Source organism: Vanessa tameamea, chromosome 15 (assembly GCF_037043105.1).
Source record: "Vanessa tameamea isolate UH-Manoa-2023 chromosome 15, ilVanTame1 primary haplotype, whole genome shotgun sequence".
In the NCBI taxonomy this organism is placed as follows: Eukaryota; Metazoa; Arthropoda; class Insecta; order Lepidoptera; family Nymphalidae; genus Vanessa; species Vanessa tameamea.
Window position 1 is genome coordinate 7755370 of NC_087323.1, and position 17414 is coordinate 7772783.

At 31.9% G+C, this 17414-nt stretch overlaps 2 protein-coding genes and 1 non-coding gene across 3 annotated transcripts; all 3 read left to right on the forward strand.

Moving 5' to 3' along the window:
* The first annotated feature begins 498 nt into the window (after nt 1-498).
* Nucleotides 499-10739, forward strand: LOC113399098 (gamma-tubulin complex component 6). The gene is made up of 16 exons (XM_026638134.2): nt 499-1083; nt 1208-1409; nt 1536-1741; nt 2253-2388; nt 2991-3137; nt 3346-3557; nt 3731-3923; nt 4372-4501; nt 4760-4982; nt 5290-5521; nt 5763-5955; nt 6211-7342; nt 7738-8539; nt 9213-9436; nt 9637-9974; nt 10354-10739. The coding sequence occupies exons 1-16, from the start codon at nt 676-678 to the stop codon at nt 10589-10591; spliced, it is 5016 nt and encodes a 1671-aa protein (XP_026493919.2). The 5' UTR covers nt 499-675; the 3' UTR covers nt 10592-10739.
* Nucleotides 9053-9171, forward strand: LOC113399185 (5S ribosomal RNA). The gene has a single exon (XR_003368968.1). It is a non-coding gene; the product is annotated as a 5S ribosomal RNA (ribosomal RNA).
* Nucleotides 10740-15008: 4269 nt separating the features above from the next.
* On the forward strand, nt 15009-16882 carry LOC113399646 (uncharacterized protein). Its single transcript, XM_026638823.2, has 2 exons — nt 15009-15662; nt 15755-16882. Exons 1-2 carry the CDS (start codon nt 15343-15345, stop codon nt 15813-15815), a joined length of 381 nt encoding a protein of 126 aa, XP_026494608.2. The 5' UTR covers nt 15009-15342; the 3' UTR covers nt 15816-16882.
* Nucleotides 16883-17414: the final 532 nt, after the last annotated feature.

Sequence of the window (17414 nt, forward strand, 5' to 3'; positions counted from 1 at the left end):
TTGAATCTTTTTTTTTCATAAATAGTTCTGCATGAAATAATATATTTTTTTTAAAATGGATATTTTTTTGTTACTTTGGTATCAATATTACACTATTAAATCTAATCATATTACATTATTGTTTTTATTATGAAAACATAATTTAACTATGAAAAAATATATATAAGAAAATGACTAGTTCGATAAGCGTTAATTTTACCGTTTATAATTAATTTAACCTGTTAGTTCTGTAACTGTTTGGTTCTAGTCATTTCTTATTTTTCGTTCATTATTGAGTAAGTAAAGTTTATTTATTTCTTATAATGTATGATGAAATAATCAATAATATTTTTTGGGAATTGTTGGCGACTCAACCACTTATCATTTTTTTAGGGATAATTTTGGTGAGATTACGGATGATATCCACATGAGTACATGTACATAGCAATAAAACTGACAACTTGACAATGACAAGTGACAATTGTCTTCTTATTCAATTCTTCAATTGTAATGTTGATTGGTATTTACTGTTTAGTTGGTAATTGTTATTCTTCTTTCTTAGGTACTCTTTTGGGATTTCATTTAATGTATACTAATTATTTGTATAGTTTTGTTAAAGATGTGTACAATCAAATACTACTAAAGTTTTCCTAAAAATACAAATCCAAACATTTTGAAAAATAAGAAGAGGTAAACATGAATAATTCAGCATCGGGTATAGAAAATGCCGGTGTTTATGAACTTATCACGAAATTGTGCGAGAAAATGGCTGAAAAATACTGCGATAATAATAGGTTATCGCTGAAGCTCTTAGCATCAAAGTTAAGAGCTCAATCATATGAAATTATTTTAAAAAGATCTTCTACTGGAGTTTCATCACTGAAAGCTGATCCTATTAAGGATTTATTATCTCATCAATTTGTATCACAGCTAACTGTTAAAAATGTTGCTGAATATAAGCGGTCTATTGATCTAAAAAATAATATAAGCAATATACGTAATGAAGACTTTGGAGAAAAGCAGGATCTAGTCAATAATGTACTTAGATTATTGATTGGGCTTCAAAATTCTATAAATGAAGATTTATCAAGTGAAATGTTTCAGGTGATTACTTATTTATATATGCATAACAATGAAATTAATAAAGAATGCAAATTGTTTATAGTGTTTGCTTAAATTGAAATATAAATGATTACAATTGCTTTAATACTCTATTTCAACTTTTTAGAATCCATTTTCTTTTGGTCTTTTTGATGAAATGCTTCCAAAGCCGAAGAGAGAGATTTTTGGATCACCCCAGCCATACTCATATTTTCCAAAACATGTCTTTGAACTACCATACTCATTGAAACGTCAAGAAAATATTTTAGATAACAAAAAATATCTATGCTACACTGAGTACACAGTTGAAAGTTTTGATTCACGTTCATGTAAGATTATAATTATAAATTATTAATATCAAAATTATTACAAATATTATGCAAAATAAGCTAATGATAATTTATATGTAGTACAGTGAAAATTTGCTAACAAAACTGTACACAAATTATTTGCAGTTATTCCTGATATCCAATCTCAACCAGGCATAGATGAAATGAAATCATTCCAGAGTCCCATGTCAATACCATCTATGACGTCAACAGCTTTATCTCCTTATACAGAAAGTACAATATTTAACTATCCCAGACTGATTGCTCCTAGAGATCTTTACATACCAAAATCTGATCTTCACATTCAAAATTATATGGATGTTAATGTTAAGGTTTGTTACATATTTTATGATCAAGTTATGGTTTCATAATTAAAATAAAAATAAAATAAAATAAAACAAATATCACTATAGCATTTGATTTTATTAGACTCAACTGAAATGAATGATAAAAATTACTCAAAAAATATTGTTTTCTGGGTTAGAAATTGAAATTCCACCAATTTCACAAATTAAAAAATATGCTTATAACATATTCCATTTTGTCTTTTGTCTAAAGTTAAATTAATAAATGTTAGGAACATTCCTATCTATCTAGTTAATTTATCTAAACTAATATTATAAATTCGAACGTAATTTTGTCTGTCTGTGTTAAACCACTTGAAATTCAGTATGAAGCAAGATTGAACTCCAAGGTGAGACATAAGTTTGTTATTTATGGCTGTTACATGTCGATCAGTCTGTGCCATGGGCCACAACCAGTAATTTATAAAAATTAAACTGTCTTGCTATATAAATAAAATCTATTTAAAAAAAAAAACAAATTAATATATTTTATTTCAAGGTTTCTTTGGCTAGTACAAGTGTTAAATCAGACATACCAGATATGTTTAAAGTCAACACAGATGAGTCTTTGAATGTGTGGGAGATTGTAACACAATTAGATAAAAATATACCAGAGGATATTTGGGAAGAAGTTTGTAAGTATAATTAATCATTTGTATTGAATGATAATTTTGTATGTATAAAATTGTTTAATGATTTTCGTAATATTTTTCAAGTATACATGTACATATATATAGCAGGAAATAGCATAACATATTTGTTACGCATATATCAATAATTAATTTTGTATTACAATTAATTTGTTGCCAGGATAGCTTTTGATTATGTCCATTAAAAATACATACACCACATATTTAAAAGCATTATTATATAACTGCAAATAATAAGTGTCCTAATTAAAATTTTAATAATAGGATAAAGTAAATGTAAACATGGGGATTATTTACATATATAATAATGAGTATTAATGAAAGTACACTATATTCCACCATCAAACAGTAATACTTAGTTTTGTTGTGTTATGGTTGAAATGGTTAGTGAACCAATCTTTGTTCCCCAGATTGATATTGGATGGTGGGGGTTGTTGAGAAATATTAATCATTCCTAATATCACATTGGTGATTTCTTAAAGTAACTCTTAAATGAGCAGTGCCTACTTAGGTGGCCCATTTGCCAGTTCACCTATCTAAATAATAAACATAATAATGATGATAGTTGCTATATTTATTTTTTCCAGCTAAGATGCCTATAGTCAATGAAAGACAGCTAATAGCCTCTTCTTCAAGAGAAATGTGTCTATGGAGGAGTATCTATGGCAGTGAATTATCTGATCTTAAGATTATTTCTGAAAAACAATTTATCAGGCATATTATGTATTTGATAAGTAAGTAAATAATCGAATATTAAATTCTGTTTAGTATTCTAATTTGTGTTATTCCTTAATTAAAAATATCTTTTATCTTAAATTCGAAATTTGGTACAAAATCTATTCAGTAGTTTTAGTGGTAATTGCCTAATAGAGATTCAAGTGTGTGGTTTTTAAAGTTGTTTTTGTATTATAATATTATATATTTTAATTTACGTTCTTTCAGTTGGTGTAGAAACGAATTCATTTCCATTTAGCGAAGCATCAAATTGTTTTTACATTAAAGACAATTTGGTTCTTGAAGCAATATCCAAAGAACATTTAAGAGGATATATTTCACCTTTGTTACTAGTCGGCACATATTATAGACGTCTTTACAATTTCGCATTTAATCTTACTGCTGAAGATCACTTTCACACTAAAGGACTTGTTTTTGAGGTGAGTTTTTTGTAACTTTGACTAATATATATTGATCCGCCGCGATTTCATTTCATTTTGTTTATATCGAGTTTTTTGCAAAAATATCGCTATCATAACACCTGACTGCTTTCTAACCACTAGACAATTTTCATTGATGTATTTTAATATTAACTATAATTTTTACTTTTCAGGCGGCAAGAGAAGTAATCAGAAGATACTTATTAGAATTTCGTTTGACTGCAACGGAAATATATGAAGAATATTGTAAAAATAAGAAAGAGGAGCTGAATTGTATGCCAACGTTATTGCAGATCTTGCATCATATGGAACCATTAATTTATGAGATTGAAACTATTACTTCGATATATAAAATGGTCGATCCGGGTACTTAAGTAACAATTATTTATTTTTAAAAAATGTAACATTATGTCAAAGACCACTGGTACATCCTAACATGTAATTTTTTTTTAAACATAACATAAAGCTGAATTTCTTTTAAAATTAAATATGAATAGAAAGTATATTGTGTTGGTGATAAAAGTTCATTCAATATTTTTTATGACCCTTTTGCAATAATTGCATACATAGAAATTGCCAATTAATTATTGGTAACGCAGCAATTGATTAATAATGGACCGCGTTGTTCTGAAATGTGCCAATCCACAAAAACAATAATAAAAGCTATTAAGATTTTAAAGAGAATATTATTTTAATAGAGACAGTAACCTTGTTGCATAATGTTATGAGATGTTTTTAAATTAATATTCACAGCAAAACGATTCAATTAAAATATTTCGTATTTTTTGTAAATATTTTTTTGTTGTTGTTATAGATTCAACATCGATACCACACGGTGCCGAGCTGATGTCATATTTGTTCAATGAAATATCCCTCGTGACGCACAGGAAGACATCTCTAACGCTTTTTAATTCATTGTTTTGTATTTGCAGGGTTTATTTTAAGTAAGTTTTGTACACTTTTTAATTGCTTTCTTGAATAAATAAAACGTTCGAAACGTTTCCTTAAATTTTCAATAACGACTAAGGTCGAATTTCGACCACCAAAGTGGTCGAAATTCTGTGTTAATAATGAGTAAGTAATAAGTGTTTATAATGAGTGAAACGAAACAAGCTGGATATAGACTACTACTGACTTGGGATTCATTTAAAGGTTGGGACACAATGTTGATCCACAAAATAAAATGTTGTTTAATTTTACAGATTCATAGAACGTTTTATATTCGAAGGTGAATTGGATGATATATTTAATGAATTCTTCATAAGAAAAGACAATCAGTATGTGAATTCTCGTTCGAAACGTTACTGGGATAAAGGTTTTCATATCACGCTAAGTGTAGCGGTGCCTGATTTTCTAAGACCTCTAGCAACTTTTATATTGCTATGCGGAAAGTCTCTGCGACTATTGAAGCTGTGCAACCCTAGTGTAAGCTTATATTCTAATTTATTTTAATAACTATCAACACTGTTGGTTTATTTGTCCCGAGATCAAAACTTTGTTCCAATATCGAGTCTGGTCACTAAAAAGTTATTAAACATTTAATATATCGGTATCTTCCGTAAGTGAGTATCGAGAAATACGCATTGGAGCACAGTTTTGCAACAGAGGAGGACATCATTACTGTGACTTTTTACTTCTAAATTAAAAAGTACTAGTAAAAACTCTTTGGACATTCCCTCACGATTTCCATATGTTTGCCTATTTATTCATACCTTTTGTATATTTTTTATAGGATCCTCTAGTCTTACTTATATCGTCAGACCATCCCTCCGTCCGTTGTTGTGCCAGTTTTGAGGAGCTGGAACGTCAGCAGGAAATCCTAGATGTGTACCGCACACGGTGCTTGTTCGTTAGCGGCGAAACTGTTACATTTGAGCAAATATTGCTTAAAAGGGAAGCAGAAAGGAAAGCGTTTACTGAAATGGCCTCTTTGAAACAGGCTGAAACTATGGAAAAGATTGTTGGTGAGATATATTTTTTTTGCAAGGTAGTAACTGCGTCGTAAGCCACCACTAGTTAGGAGAGTATAATCGTGTGAATGAAATATGATTGAACAATGAAACTCCAAAAATGTACTTAATTAACTTCCATAATATTCGTAATATATTTTTCTATTTCAAACGAGTCGTCATTAATGTTGTTCATTAAAATCAATATGGTGCAATGTATTCATTGAATTATTAAGATCTATTTTGTATTCCGTAGCTGAAAGAAAAAGATTAGCCCAATTAATAATAGCTGAAAAGCAGCATTCATTGAGGATCTTAGAAGCAGCGATGGCTGAAGCGAAAGCTAGTAAAACCAAGGTTAAGAAGCGTGACGGAAAACTTTGTAAATTGGAAGAAGCGGCTAAGAAGGCTACCGAAGAAGTAGATTCGAAACTAAGAGATGATGAAAAGTATGTATAAATTAAACATTTTTTCTGTAATTTTACTGTTTTTACTGTTATTTTAGCTTTAACACCTTGTATATTTTTAAATTAATTTCGTATGGTAACCAGATATACAGGAGTTTATATCTAAATATAACAAAATTTCATTTTTTTTTCTTGATGAAATGGATTCGATTTATAGTTAAATTTTGCGACGCCATATATATAATATTTAATATGCAATATTATGCAATATTTAATAATATTTTTGTTTCATTCTAGGAGTAAGATCATGGAATACTATTCGAAATTGAATATGGAAGTGGAAAAAAGTAAGATACATACAGAGTGGAAGATAAAACGCCTGCAGTTAGACCAAAGTAGAATGCAACTCCTCTCTACTGAAGAGAGAAATTTAAAAAGGGAAAAGCTGGAATTGGAACATCAACGTAATGAAGTTATGGCGATGTCCATACAGAGTGATTTCAAATATGATGATGATCTTGATAATGTTGACAATAATAATGGCGATATGGAAAATAATTCTACGGCTGACTCAACGCCTTCTGCTGAGATCATCGAAGAGCCCGAATGTTCTGCAATCTCAGAATTTAATAGAAACCGGGAAAAAACACAAAATTCATCAGACGTATTTAGTGCTATCTGTAATGTCGCCAAGAGTATTTTCGGCGTATCAAAATCTAAAGCTGGTTCGCCTTGTGATAATGAACTAGAAGTTGACATTCAAGGAAATGTTGTTAATGCTCTTAAAGAAATTAATCACGAAACTAAAGCGGATCAAACATCTAACGATGTGATTGGCGCGAACTTAGATAATGCGATCGATAATTTAAGATTTCTTGAAAGCAAACAAGAGGCATTGAAAAATAAACAGAAAGTTATGGCGCATGAGTTTGGTCAAATAGACACAGAAAATAATCAGGCGAAAGACCTGTCGCCTACGGTAAATTTTCCAGCACTTGATGAAGAAAATAATGAAAACTTTTGGACACCGAATGCTGAAGCTAAAAGAAACAAGCAAAAAGTGTTAGGCGCTGAATTTGCAATGATTAAACAAGAAGTCAAGGAGATTGTATCGGAGCCACGAACCGAGGCACAAAAAGAAGCCCTCTTGAACAGACAAAAAGTATTAGGCGTTGAATACAATCTGCCATACGAAAATATCGCTAAAAAAGAACCTGCGAATGTAGCCCAGGAAGAGGCGATACGTAATAAGAATAGAGTACTAGGTTCAGTTTATGAAAAGACTATGAAAACTGTTGCAAAGTTTGATGCCGCTAAAAAGTCTGCTTTGAGGTTAAACTTAAAACCCTATAGTGATACTATGGTTACAAAGACGTCTAATGTTACACCAAATACTGGGGCGGTAACTCCGGGTGAATTATTTCCAGGGGTAAGTTTATACAAAATTTTGAGTTTTATCTGCATAAGACAAAGCTCGTAGCTAGTATTTACTTCAGTAATATAGTATACTACGAGTTCCTTTTGATCAATTTCTGTATTTATTTCATTTAAGTTTTTATGGAAAATCTATTATTTTAACGCACGGAACATCTCTGTGTATAAAATGCCTTCAGTATAAAAAAAAAAATTATATTCTTAAAAGTCTTATTATAAAGCCTTCTACTTGTCTTTGAAGAAATTAATTAGCAATATACTGGTATATTGCTCAACCCGTTATAAATCATTAGGTATTATAAGTCTAGAATTATTCTTTAATATTTGAAATTCTTTGTCAACCGATCGACATTTTATAAAGAGTTAACTAATTAGTTTTGCTATTTTTAGCTTGACCTTGAAACTCCTACAACTGCTGAAATGCCGTTGGATGGAGCAATGACAAGTGAAATATTTACTCCACGAAGTGAAGGTAGTAGAGGCCTTGAATCAGCGAAAGTTAAACCCGATAAAGAGTTTTTGACATCAGATGGGTTTAATTTTTCATTGATCGTGGAAGACGAAGCTGTCGCGACAGAAGACATTAGTGACGCTCAAACAGAAGTGAGCCCTGAAAGTTCACCTTCAAAAAGCGTGGATTCTTGTATTAGTCCATTATACAGTAAACGATCATTGTTTAATATAATAGATGGTTCGTACAACTTGGAATCTTTCGATCCATTTGGCGTGAAGCAACTACAGAACTATTCTAAAGATTATTTTAACCATAAAATAAATGAAGATTCAAATTCTGTATACACTCATCCAGCTGTTCTAATGGAGGAAGTAAAGAAGAGGCCTTATAATAACATATTTATGTCACATTGCGACCACGAAGAGGAAGATCAGAAAATATCCTGCGATAATATAGCAACACTCACAGCTTGCTTGCAAAGATCAGTAATGTTGCCATTGACTTATCAATTGGAAGTCGTCAATAATTCGATTCTCACACATTTTCTAGTCAATCTAGACATGTATGAACATTTAAGAAGTTTGAAGGATTATTTTTTCTTAATGGACGGAGAGTTTTCTAGAAGCATTTGCCATAATTTATTTACAAAGTTAACCAAAACATTGAACCCGCAAGAGTTGTTGAATTTCGCCACTTTACACAATATTTTAGACAAAGCTCTAGGGTCATCGATTTCACGTAAGTTCATACTTCTGTTTAGACATAATGATGTCCTAAAAATACACTATGATTTTTATTATTTTTGGTTTTTCTGTTGGATATTGATGATCGTCTCGACCAATTTCGGTCAAGGGGGCAAATCTCAAGAGAGATCACCCAACTACGCAGAACATGTTATAGTACACAAGGCGTGCACACATATAGGACTCTCTTTTCCCTCACTCTCATGATCCGATGGGTCGGCAATTCAGACGCGACCGGAAAGAGTTCAGCTGCAGGACCAAGGGCTTTACTTTACGTACTTTCTGAGGTACGGTAGTGTACGCAGCTTCTAGATTCCGAGAATTTTCGATGGAAATACTCAATAACTTTTTATCGGCCGACTTGGGATTTGAACTAGGTCTTATGGATTTGCGGCCACAGCCACTAGACAACGACGCAATCATTAATATATAGGAAGGTAATTAATTATTTGTTTGAATAAGTTTATTATTTTTAGAATATGTCTTAGATAGATTCGAGTAACTTATCGCCAACGTCCATACCATGTTGAATACACCGGTTCTCGTCCGATCACCGAAGTTAAGCAACATCGGGCGCGTTCAGTACTTGGATGGGTGACCGCCTGGGAACACCGCGTGTCGTTGGTCTTTTTTTTATATTATCATGTCGTTATTATATTATTTCGCAGATGTTCACAAATTTTCTGAAAATTTATCATTTACGATTACGGAATCGCCCCTGAGTTTTCAACATAGTTCGCCGGATGTGTTACAATGTCTGTCTCTAACATACTCCGTGAGTTGGCCGCTGAACATCATACTGTCGCAGGAAGCGTTGCTACGATATGCCAAGGTGTTCCAGTTTCTAATAAAAATGAGGCGAATATTTTGGGTTTTGAACGAGGACTTCGTGGTTAGTAAATATGGTTATTTTTTATGGTCATAAATTCACATTTCTATATTGTTATTATTTTTATTCAACGACGAAAAAATATTAAAATCAAATTAAAATATATTTATACTACTTACGTTTTGCCAATACAAATTAGTTTTTGCAACGATCACAAACAATATTTCTGATTAGAATAAAAATTCGCCTTACACATTTTCCAGACTCTTAAACTCACAGCAAAATTATCGAGACAGCATTCACGAAAACTCCTCAAGTCCTCTCAGTACATATCGGTACAAATTTACCGACATAATATGGCGTCATTAATAAGGGCATTGGACAATTACATCGTGACGACATGCATACTAACGTCTTGGACGGAATTCGAGAAAGATCTGAAGAAAGCTAAAACGTTGGACGACCTGTACGAATGTCACGTGGTTTATATAAAGAAAGTACTCTTCAGATGCCTCTTGAATAATAGATCGACGCCCGTGATGAAACTCTTGAACGATATCTTCACTGTTATATTAAAATTTAATCGAGTTTTAAAAGCGGGGTAAGTTATTAGAACTCATTTATTTGTTAGCGGTTGTTTCTTTATTAATGTTAAACTTAAAACTGTTTTATTTGAGTACTGAATACGCTTTTAATGCTAGTACTAAATCAATTTTATTCTAAAAAGTAATTTAAGATTGTAGATGGTAAAAAATTGTGCGTGGGTATATTCTTATCTTTTATTGGCATATATACAACGTACTACTAACTACTTCGAACTCAATCTGAAACTGAGTATCAGTAATGTGTATTATATGTAAAATATTATTTGTTTTTATATGATAGTAAATATATGTTTTTTTATTTATAATTATTAGATATAATGTTTTTGTACAAAAAAGCTGAAATGAAAATAATTTTTTAATCGATTTTTTTTTCAGAGAATGGCGACAAAACCTGCCCAACGGCTGTTTCACGCATACAAGTTACGTTCAATTAGAAGAACTTTTCCATTTGTTTGAAAAACTTGCGAAGTATTTACACAAAGTCATAACAAAGTTAATGGAATGCGGTTACCAAAGGCATTTGGTTGAATTACTGACTATGGTTAACTTAAATGGTTATTATGATCCTGATAGGTCTAAAGAAGACACTAACATTAGTTTACAGTCTACGTGAAAATTGCCAAATTGAGTATTTTTAGGGGTCCTGATTTTTTACCAAAACATATCATAAAATCTCCAATTCACTTTGGGCAAAATTATTAATAATAATTGTCTTAACACTAACTATGCGTTCTATGAATAAAACTTCAGCATTCAAAATATTTTCGTATAGTCAATACGAAAATGTTTGTCAAATTATCTTCTATAAAAGTATTTGAAGAAAAAGTTTTTTCGTCACGTGAATAGTTTCTGAAACGTTTTTGTATATTTATCGTTTTTCATTTGTCTTTTGTCAAGCATTAGAAAATAATTTTATACAACTAATTCTTATCTATGGCAAAGTCGGATAGTGATATTCTTTAAATCATTTAGATAATATATGTTACCACTTTCCAGCACTTCATTAAATAATTCCTTCCTAAAAACCGTGCCATAAATGAGTATGAGTTTATAATAATAAATATCTATGTCGTAGTGTGAAAATAGTTTCATAGTTAGAAGAATGCATTTGTGTTAAAACGTAGTTCCATTATGATATGGATACCTTGTTACATTTTTGTGGTTAGATTGTATTGTATGAGAGATTGTAAAATTACGGTAATTCAATGTTTTTTATATATGTATTATAAGATATGTATTTGTTATTTTATTCATTGGATAATTAAATAGTTACTATGAATATCATAATAGCTTTAATAAAACTAAATTGAACCTTATTGTTATTACGATTAAAGTCTATAAATTAACGCAATCAGTCAAGATAGGATATTAGTTTTATGTATTGATGTTGCCATTAATTTTGATGGAATATGAAGAGCGTGTGTATATAGTTGTTTTTTGTCACCATAAAGTTAATTTTGCTTAGCAAGTTATAATCAATTAAGTTTTAATATTGTGATATATTTCCCACCAATTAATAATCATTGAAATATGTGCTTCTTGATGTTGTTTTGTTTAATATAAGTATGTAGTTGTATGTTAAGATTATGTTTTTATTTTTTATATTTAAACCATTAATGATTCTAATCTCATTGTAATCACATAGACAAGATTTCAAGAGCAAATTAATGACATTATTTAAACTAATTTTAACAATTAATCGTAATTCCCTTTGATCTAGAGATAATTTATAAACAATTTTGTTTTACGTCCATTCATATTATGATATTATTTATAATTATTAAATTGAATACTCACATAAATATTGTATTTTGATTATGAAAAAGTTATTGACCTCCCATCTCATATTTTGTTATTCATGAAATTAAAACTGGTTGTCGTTGTCGTTGGGTTTATGTTCTTAATTCAAGTATTGATGTTATCAACAAAATAATGATACAAGTCCACTGTGTTGTCACAAGATCTTAAGATTTCAAATTTAATGTTTAATAATATGTATTTTTTTTAAAAGAGTATTGGCAATAACCCAAATTAATTGCTAATATTTATCGAATGTTTATAGTAGGGTCAAGGTCAAGAAACTCATTTCTACCATTGAATTGATCTTATAAAGTCCAATTAAATTTATATATTAAGTAATATACATCCTGCCTGAAAATCAACAAATACATAACTAAGTCCACGTTTTTATCATTAATAGTAATATGCCTTGTTAATCTATGTTTTATTGACAGGAGAGTTAAATTTAATAATTTAAGTCAAGTTAAAAAAACTAAATCTTATTATAGAAACGATTTCCGTGCCCTAAAAATGATATATTGACTTTGCGAAGCCGAAAACTAGGTGTTATAAGTTTAACTTATCTCCTCGTGTCTCAGTGGTGGATTAGTAGTAGCCCATCAGAGACCTGGGGCGGCAAAGCCGAATGATTGATCTTCATGAAATTATGAAGGTACTAAGCACATTTTTAAAGTCTTGATTAGGATTTGATCAGGAGAACGCGGATGCATTTGGGGGCCCCCCAAGACTGGAGGCCCGGGACGAGCCGCCCCTTCCGCCTCCCTGTTAGTGCGCCACTGTCGTCTATCCAATTATTGTTACTGTTCCTTTCAAAAAGTATATATTATTGTTATACATAATGTTGTTGTAAGCAAATTTTGAAGCAACTGTATGTATACCCACTTTATTAAAAACCTCCCTAATGGAGTCTCGAGCTCCAAGATTATGAACAGATCGGACAGTTTTTTTTGGGAAATGCAAATAGTTTAGATATCTTTAGTGTTTTGTTTATATTTAAGGATTTAATGTTAATAATATTTATATAAATAAATGATTATATATTAGTGTTACCCCAAAGCAAAATACCATAAGACTAGTAATATGAAAATAACGAAAGTACTTATACTAATCGAGCAGTATCAACATAAGTTAGCTGTCTAACTTTTCTAACCGAATATACCGTGGAGCTGAGTCACTCTGTCAGGGACGATAAACAATGATTGCACAAGTTTAAGCTTTTTTAATTTTGCTTTCTTACATAAGATTAGGTACAGTACGCTTTTGCCTTCTCGGCATTAAAACTATTTTTTTTTTTGTTAATCAACTTTGTATTACAGATGTTGCATAAATATTTAAGTGTATATCTATCGTGTCTAATTTCAGCTATCTCTTAAAGTATAGAAAACCTTTGTGGATGGCGATTGTGCTTAACCCTTAATTTGGCACAGATAAAAATATTCAAAATATATGAATTTGACAATTTTGTGGTTTCAGGAGTATGTCATAAAGTTCTGGAAAAATAAAAAAAAAAATCTACAATAGCCCACTGCTGGGAAAACTGGTGTCCGTCACAGCGTACCTTGCCAATTACTGTGAAATTAATGGTCAGATTTATATGTTCTCTGAGGCGGACACTGCCAAACTAAGGAAAATAAAAACCACAGTTATTTTTATGTTTTTTTACTAAAGAAAAATACAGAAATGAACATTTGTCATGTATTTTGGCTTTGACTGTAGTTGGTTTCCTAAATCTTGTTTTTCGGGGTGCTAATTAAGAAGCTATTGGTGTTATAGGCGTTGCAGGCAATGAAGGAATAGCAGATAGGGATGGAACATTTTCATAAATGGACTCGCCAATTTCACGCACGATAGAATCTGGTATAATATCAGCATCTTCGGAGTGTAATTCTTCATCGTCGGATGTATCTATTGTTATGTTAGCAAGGGAAGATGCAATAGATGCTGCAGGAGAAGACAGGAGGGTGGAAGAATTAGTACGTGCATCATGCAATTCAGTTTCCGAATCTGATATTTCGCTAGCATCGGAAGGTGCATGTTCATTCGGCACTAAAGCAATAATTTTACTTGCGCGATTAGGCTGTTGGCAAAGAAAAAAAAACAAACTCAGAACCATAACCAAACAAGCAGAAGCACACACATTTTGGCGTTGTCCGCCGCAGCGGACATAGTAATAAAGTATTACTTTTCTATACAGTTAGCAATGTCCGCTGTGACGGACAAATCATTTTAGTTACAAATAAACACCATAAAAATGTAATAAAGTGCGTATGTTTCTGTAAATAATTATTGAAATGTTTATTATCTAATAAATAAATCTATAATTCAATTCATTTTTCCACAAAAAATAAGAAAAACAATTATAGCAAAACTTGAGCAAAACAGGTGGCCGCCTTTTCGCAGACATTTTGCGTCCCAACTGACATATGCAATGTTGCCACAATCATTACTTTTTTTTACTATTTATTTATGGTACAAATAAACATTTAATCGATTAGAAATCGATGAACATGAAATAAAAACTTGGCAGGATTTATTTTAAATAAGTGTCCGTCACACCGGACTGTATCAAATTAAGGGTTAAACTTATATTATTATTAATTATAGTAAGATTTAATATTTCTTAATTAAATGTATATTGTGTATATTTACACCTCACTCACCCATTAAAGTATAACAGAACAATACTAAGTATTACTGTTTGGCGGTAGAATAGCTGATGAGTGGTGGTACTTACCCGACGGGATTGCATAAATACCTCACATTAAGTGAAATACAAAAAATTATCTACTTTCAGCGCCATCTAACGATAATAGCTTATACTACGTAATTGATATTTTATAGCTTTATTAATGGTATAAATGCAAGTAGTACTTTTAAGTCAAGCAGAAGTTCGAAATATAATATATCAAATTGATTATTACAAAAATACCAAAATATTGTATATAAGTTTCTATTTAGGTAAAATAATAAAAAAATATTTGAAAACTAGCAACGCCATCTTTTATCGAGTGGCGTTTTCTCTACAACGGTAATGATATTTTTACACCTATTTATTAATAAACCGAAAAAATAACACTTAACAATCTTTATTTTATATATACTCGGAGTAAAAAAATACATTTAATTACAAGTACAATGTCTAAAGAAAAACTATAAAATTATATGTTTACAATAGTGCCCGCAGCTACAGTGGCGCCACTATTTTCCTTATATTCAGGGTGTGTTTTCACAAATACTTCATTCTACTGCAATTCGTCCTAAGGTGAACATCCGAGCTTAATAGTTTCAACGTGTGTGACATTGAAGTGAAAGCTTGTTTCCTTCCTCAATACCTTGAAATATTAAAATATATGATTTGAAATAATTATAACAACAAGAAAATCAAAAAGTATTTACAAAGTTTATAATCGCTATATTAGCTACTACAGTGAAAAGCAATTTAACTCCTATTTACCAGTATCGATCGGCAAACAGTTTTCCGTGAACAAGCTATAGTTTACAGCGGCGCCGACTATATTTCAACAAAAACGTTAAAAGTCAAGAGTCACCGTTACCGTCGCCGAGATGGCGTTCATGATGCCTGTAATGAAGAACGATTGGGACATTTACAACTCACAGCGGTCGCGGCGAGCCTCAGAGTCTGCGGACAAAGTGGCGATCGGCGGCCGGGTACGAAAAGTGTCCGAATCAAGATCGGAAGGTCCCGTGTTGTCCCCACGAACAGCCGCTGCGCTCAGCCCTCATCGAAGTGCTCCTGCGATGCGCTCGTTGTCCTACTGTCGGGTACCTCCGTCCCGAGCATCATTGCGAGTGCACGAAAGCCGAAAGGGTTCGGGTAGCCCGCCCAGCAGCAGCGCGCGGGAATCGGACAAGTTTCACAGCAGGTTGGTGGAGAAGTTACGGCGGGCGTTTGGTCGTTCTGAGACCCGTAACGACGAAAGGAGCTCGTGAGTTAACCGGGCGTGCTTGTGTACAGGGCGTGCGCCGGATCCCCCGAGCGACATTCGCGCTGTGGCGCCTGCATGCCCTACCTGTGAAGCGGCCAGGCCCGAGACCGACACACCATCTGTGATATGTACGCGATAGAGCACACCAGTTGAGTACGTTTGAATGTGTCAACCGAGGATGGACGCTGGAACCTTAATGTTTGAACATCCTAATGCAATAGTAATAGTCGTCACCTATTTGGTTCGCTTAGGCGGTTGCATGTTTGTTTAGTATTATGTTCACCTTCGAGTATTAAAGGGTTGTTGAGTGAGGTTGTAACAGGGCTGTATGTAGAATGTTTAAGACTGCGTTTAGTTTAAGGTGGAATATCGGGAACGTTTATTAGGCTATTATGAAGAGCTCTTAAATCGTTCGTTTAATCGTACGCCCAGTAGTCTTGGCAGTTCGCGATTGGTATCTGTGATTTGTTAACTGTAAGTTACGGTGTTATTAATTTTAAATGAAATGAAGTACCTTATTATTTATTTCTTTAAGCGTAAACGCCGTAATGATAAATTATCAGAAAATGATTATTTGAAAATCTGATGAAATGTTTCATTAAAATTTGTAATTTTTGTTTAGCTTGATTATATTACATTTAGTTTCGAAATTGGATTCAGTATTCTTTGATTGTACTTTAAATAGAAGATGCGTTTGCATACAAATTTTACGACATAGTGATATAATTATTATGTGTTAGGTAGAGTATATTTAGCCATCGACTTGACATTAGCTTGTCCCAACTACATTATTATTATGTAAATGATTAAGTATTTTTTGTTACGTATTGCATGATTTTATGTGATGTTAAAAATGACTGTGTAAATGGACCATATTTATTAAATTTTAGGTATTATTTCAGTGAAACTGAACGCAAGTGACTTATAGTGATTGTATTTTAAATGTAGAGCTATATTGATAAGCGAATAATATTCATAGTATTTCTTTTGCATATTAAATTATGTTCCTTTTGTCAAAAGAACTGCCGTATTTATAGACGTTTCTGCGTTTTCATCAAATGTAATAATTTCTATACAGTATGTTTATATACAATTACATGTAATCTGCATTGTCTGATCTGATGATTTTTAAAAAATATATATAATGCTTATCCAAACGATTTGTTTCATTTTTACAAAACTCAAACTCAAATTCCTTTATTCAACATAGAAGCATTACACTTACTTATTGATGGTCAAATTAAACACTACCACCGGTTCGGAAAAAGGAACACCCTGACCTGAGAAGAACCGGCGAAAGAAACTCGGCGGGTATTTTTTTTTTTGCCAAATTAATTACATACATAATTGTATATGAATAGAAACAGCCAAGAGGCAATCGTTTCATTCCCAAGGTGTGCTATCAAACATAAACTCACTAATTGTATAGTAACCTTTCGCACACAAGCGTTCTTTAAAAATTTTTTTTTTAATTTGGCAACAGAAGCATTTTGAACGCTTTCTGGGATCCTGTTGTAGAAGCGTATACGTTGCCCCACAAAAGAGTTACTGACTTTGCAGTCGAGTAACAGGAGTAACAAGATGGTGTTTGTTCCTTGTACCAATGTTATGAGAATCACATTTTCTTATAAAAACATTAATATTTTTCCGTACATACAAAACATTATAGAATATATATTGAGAATCAAC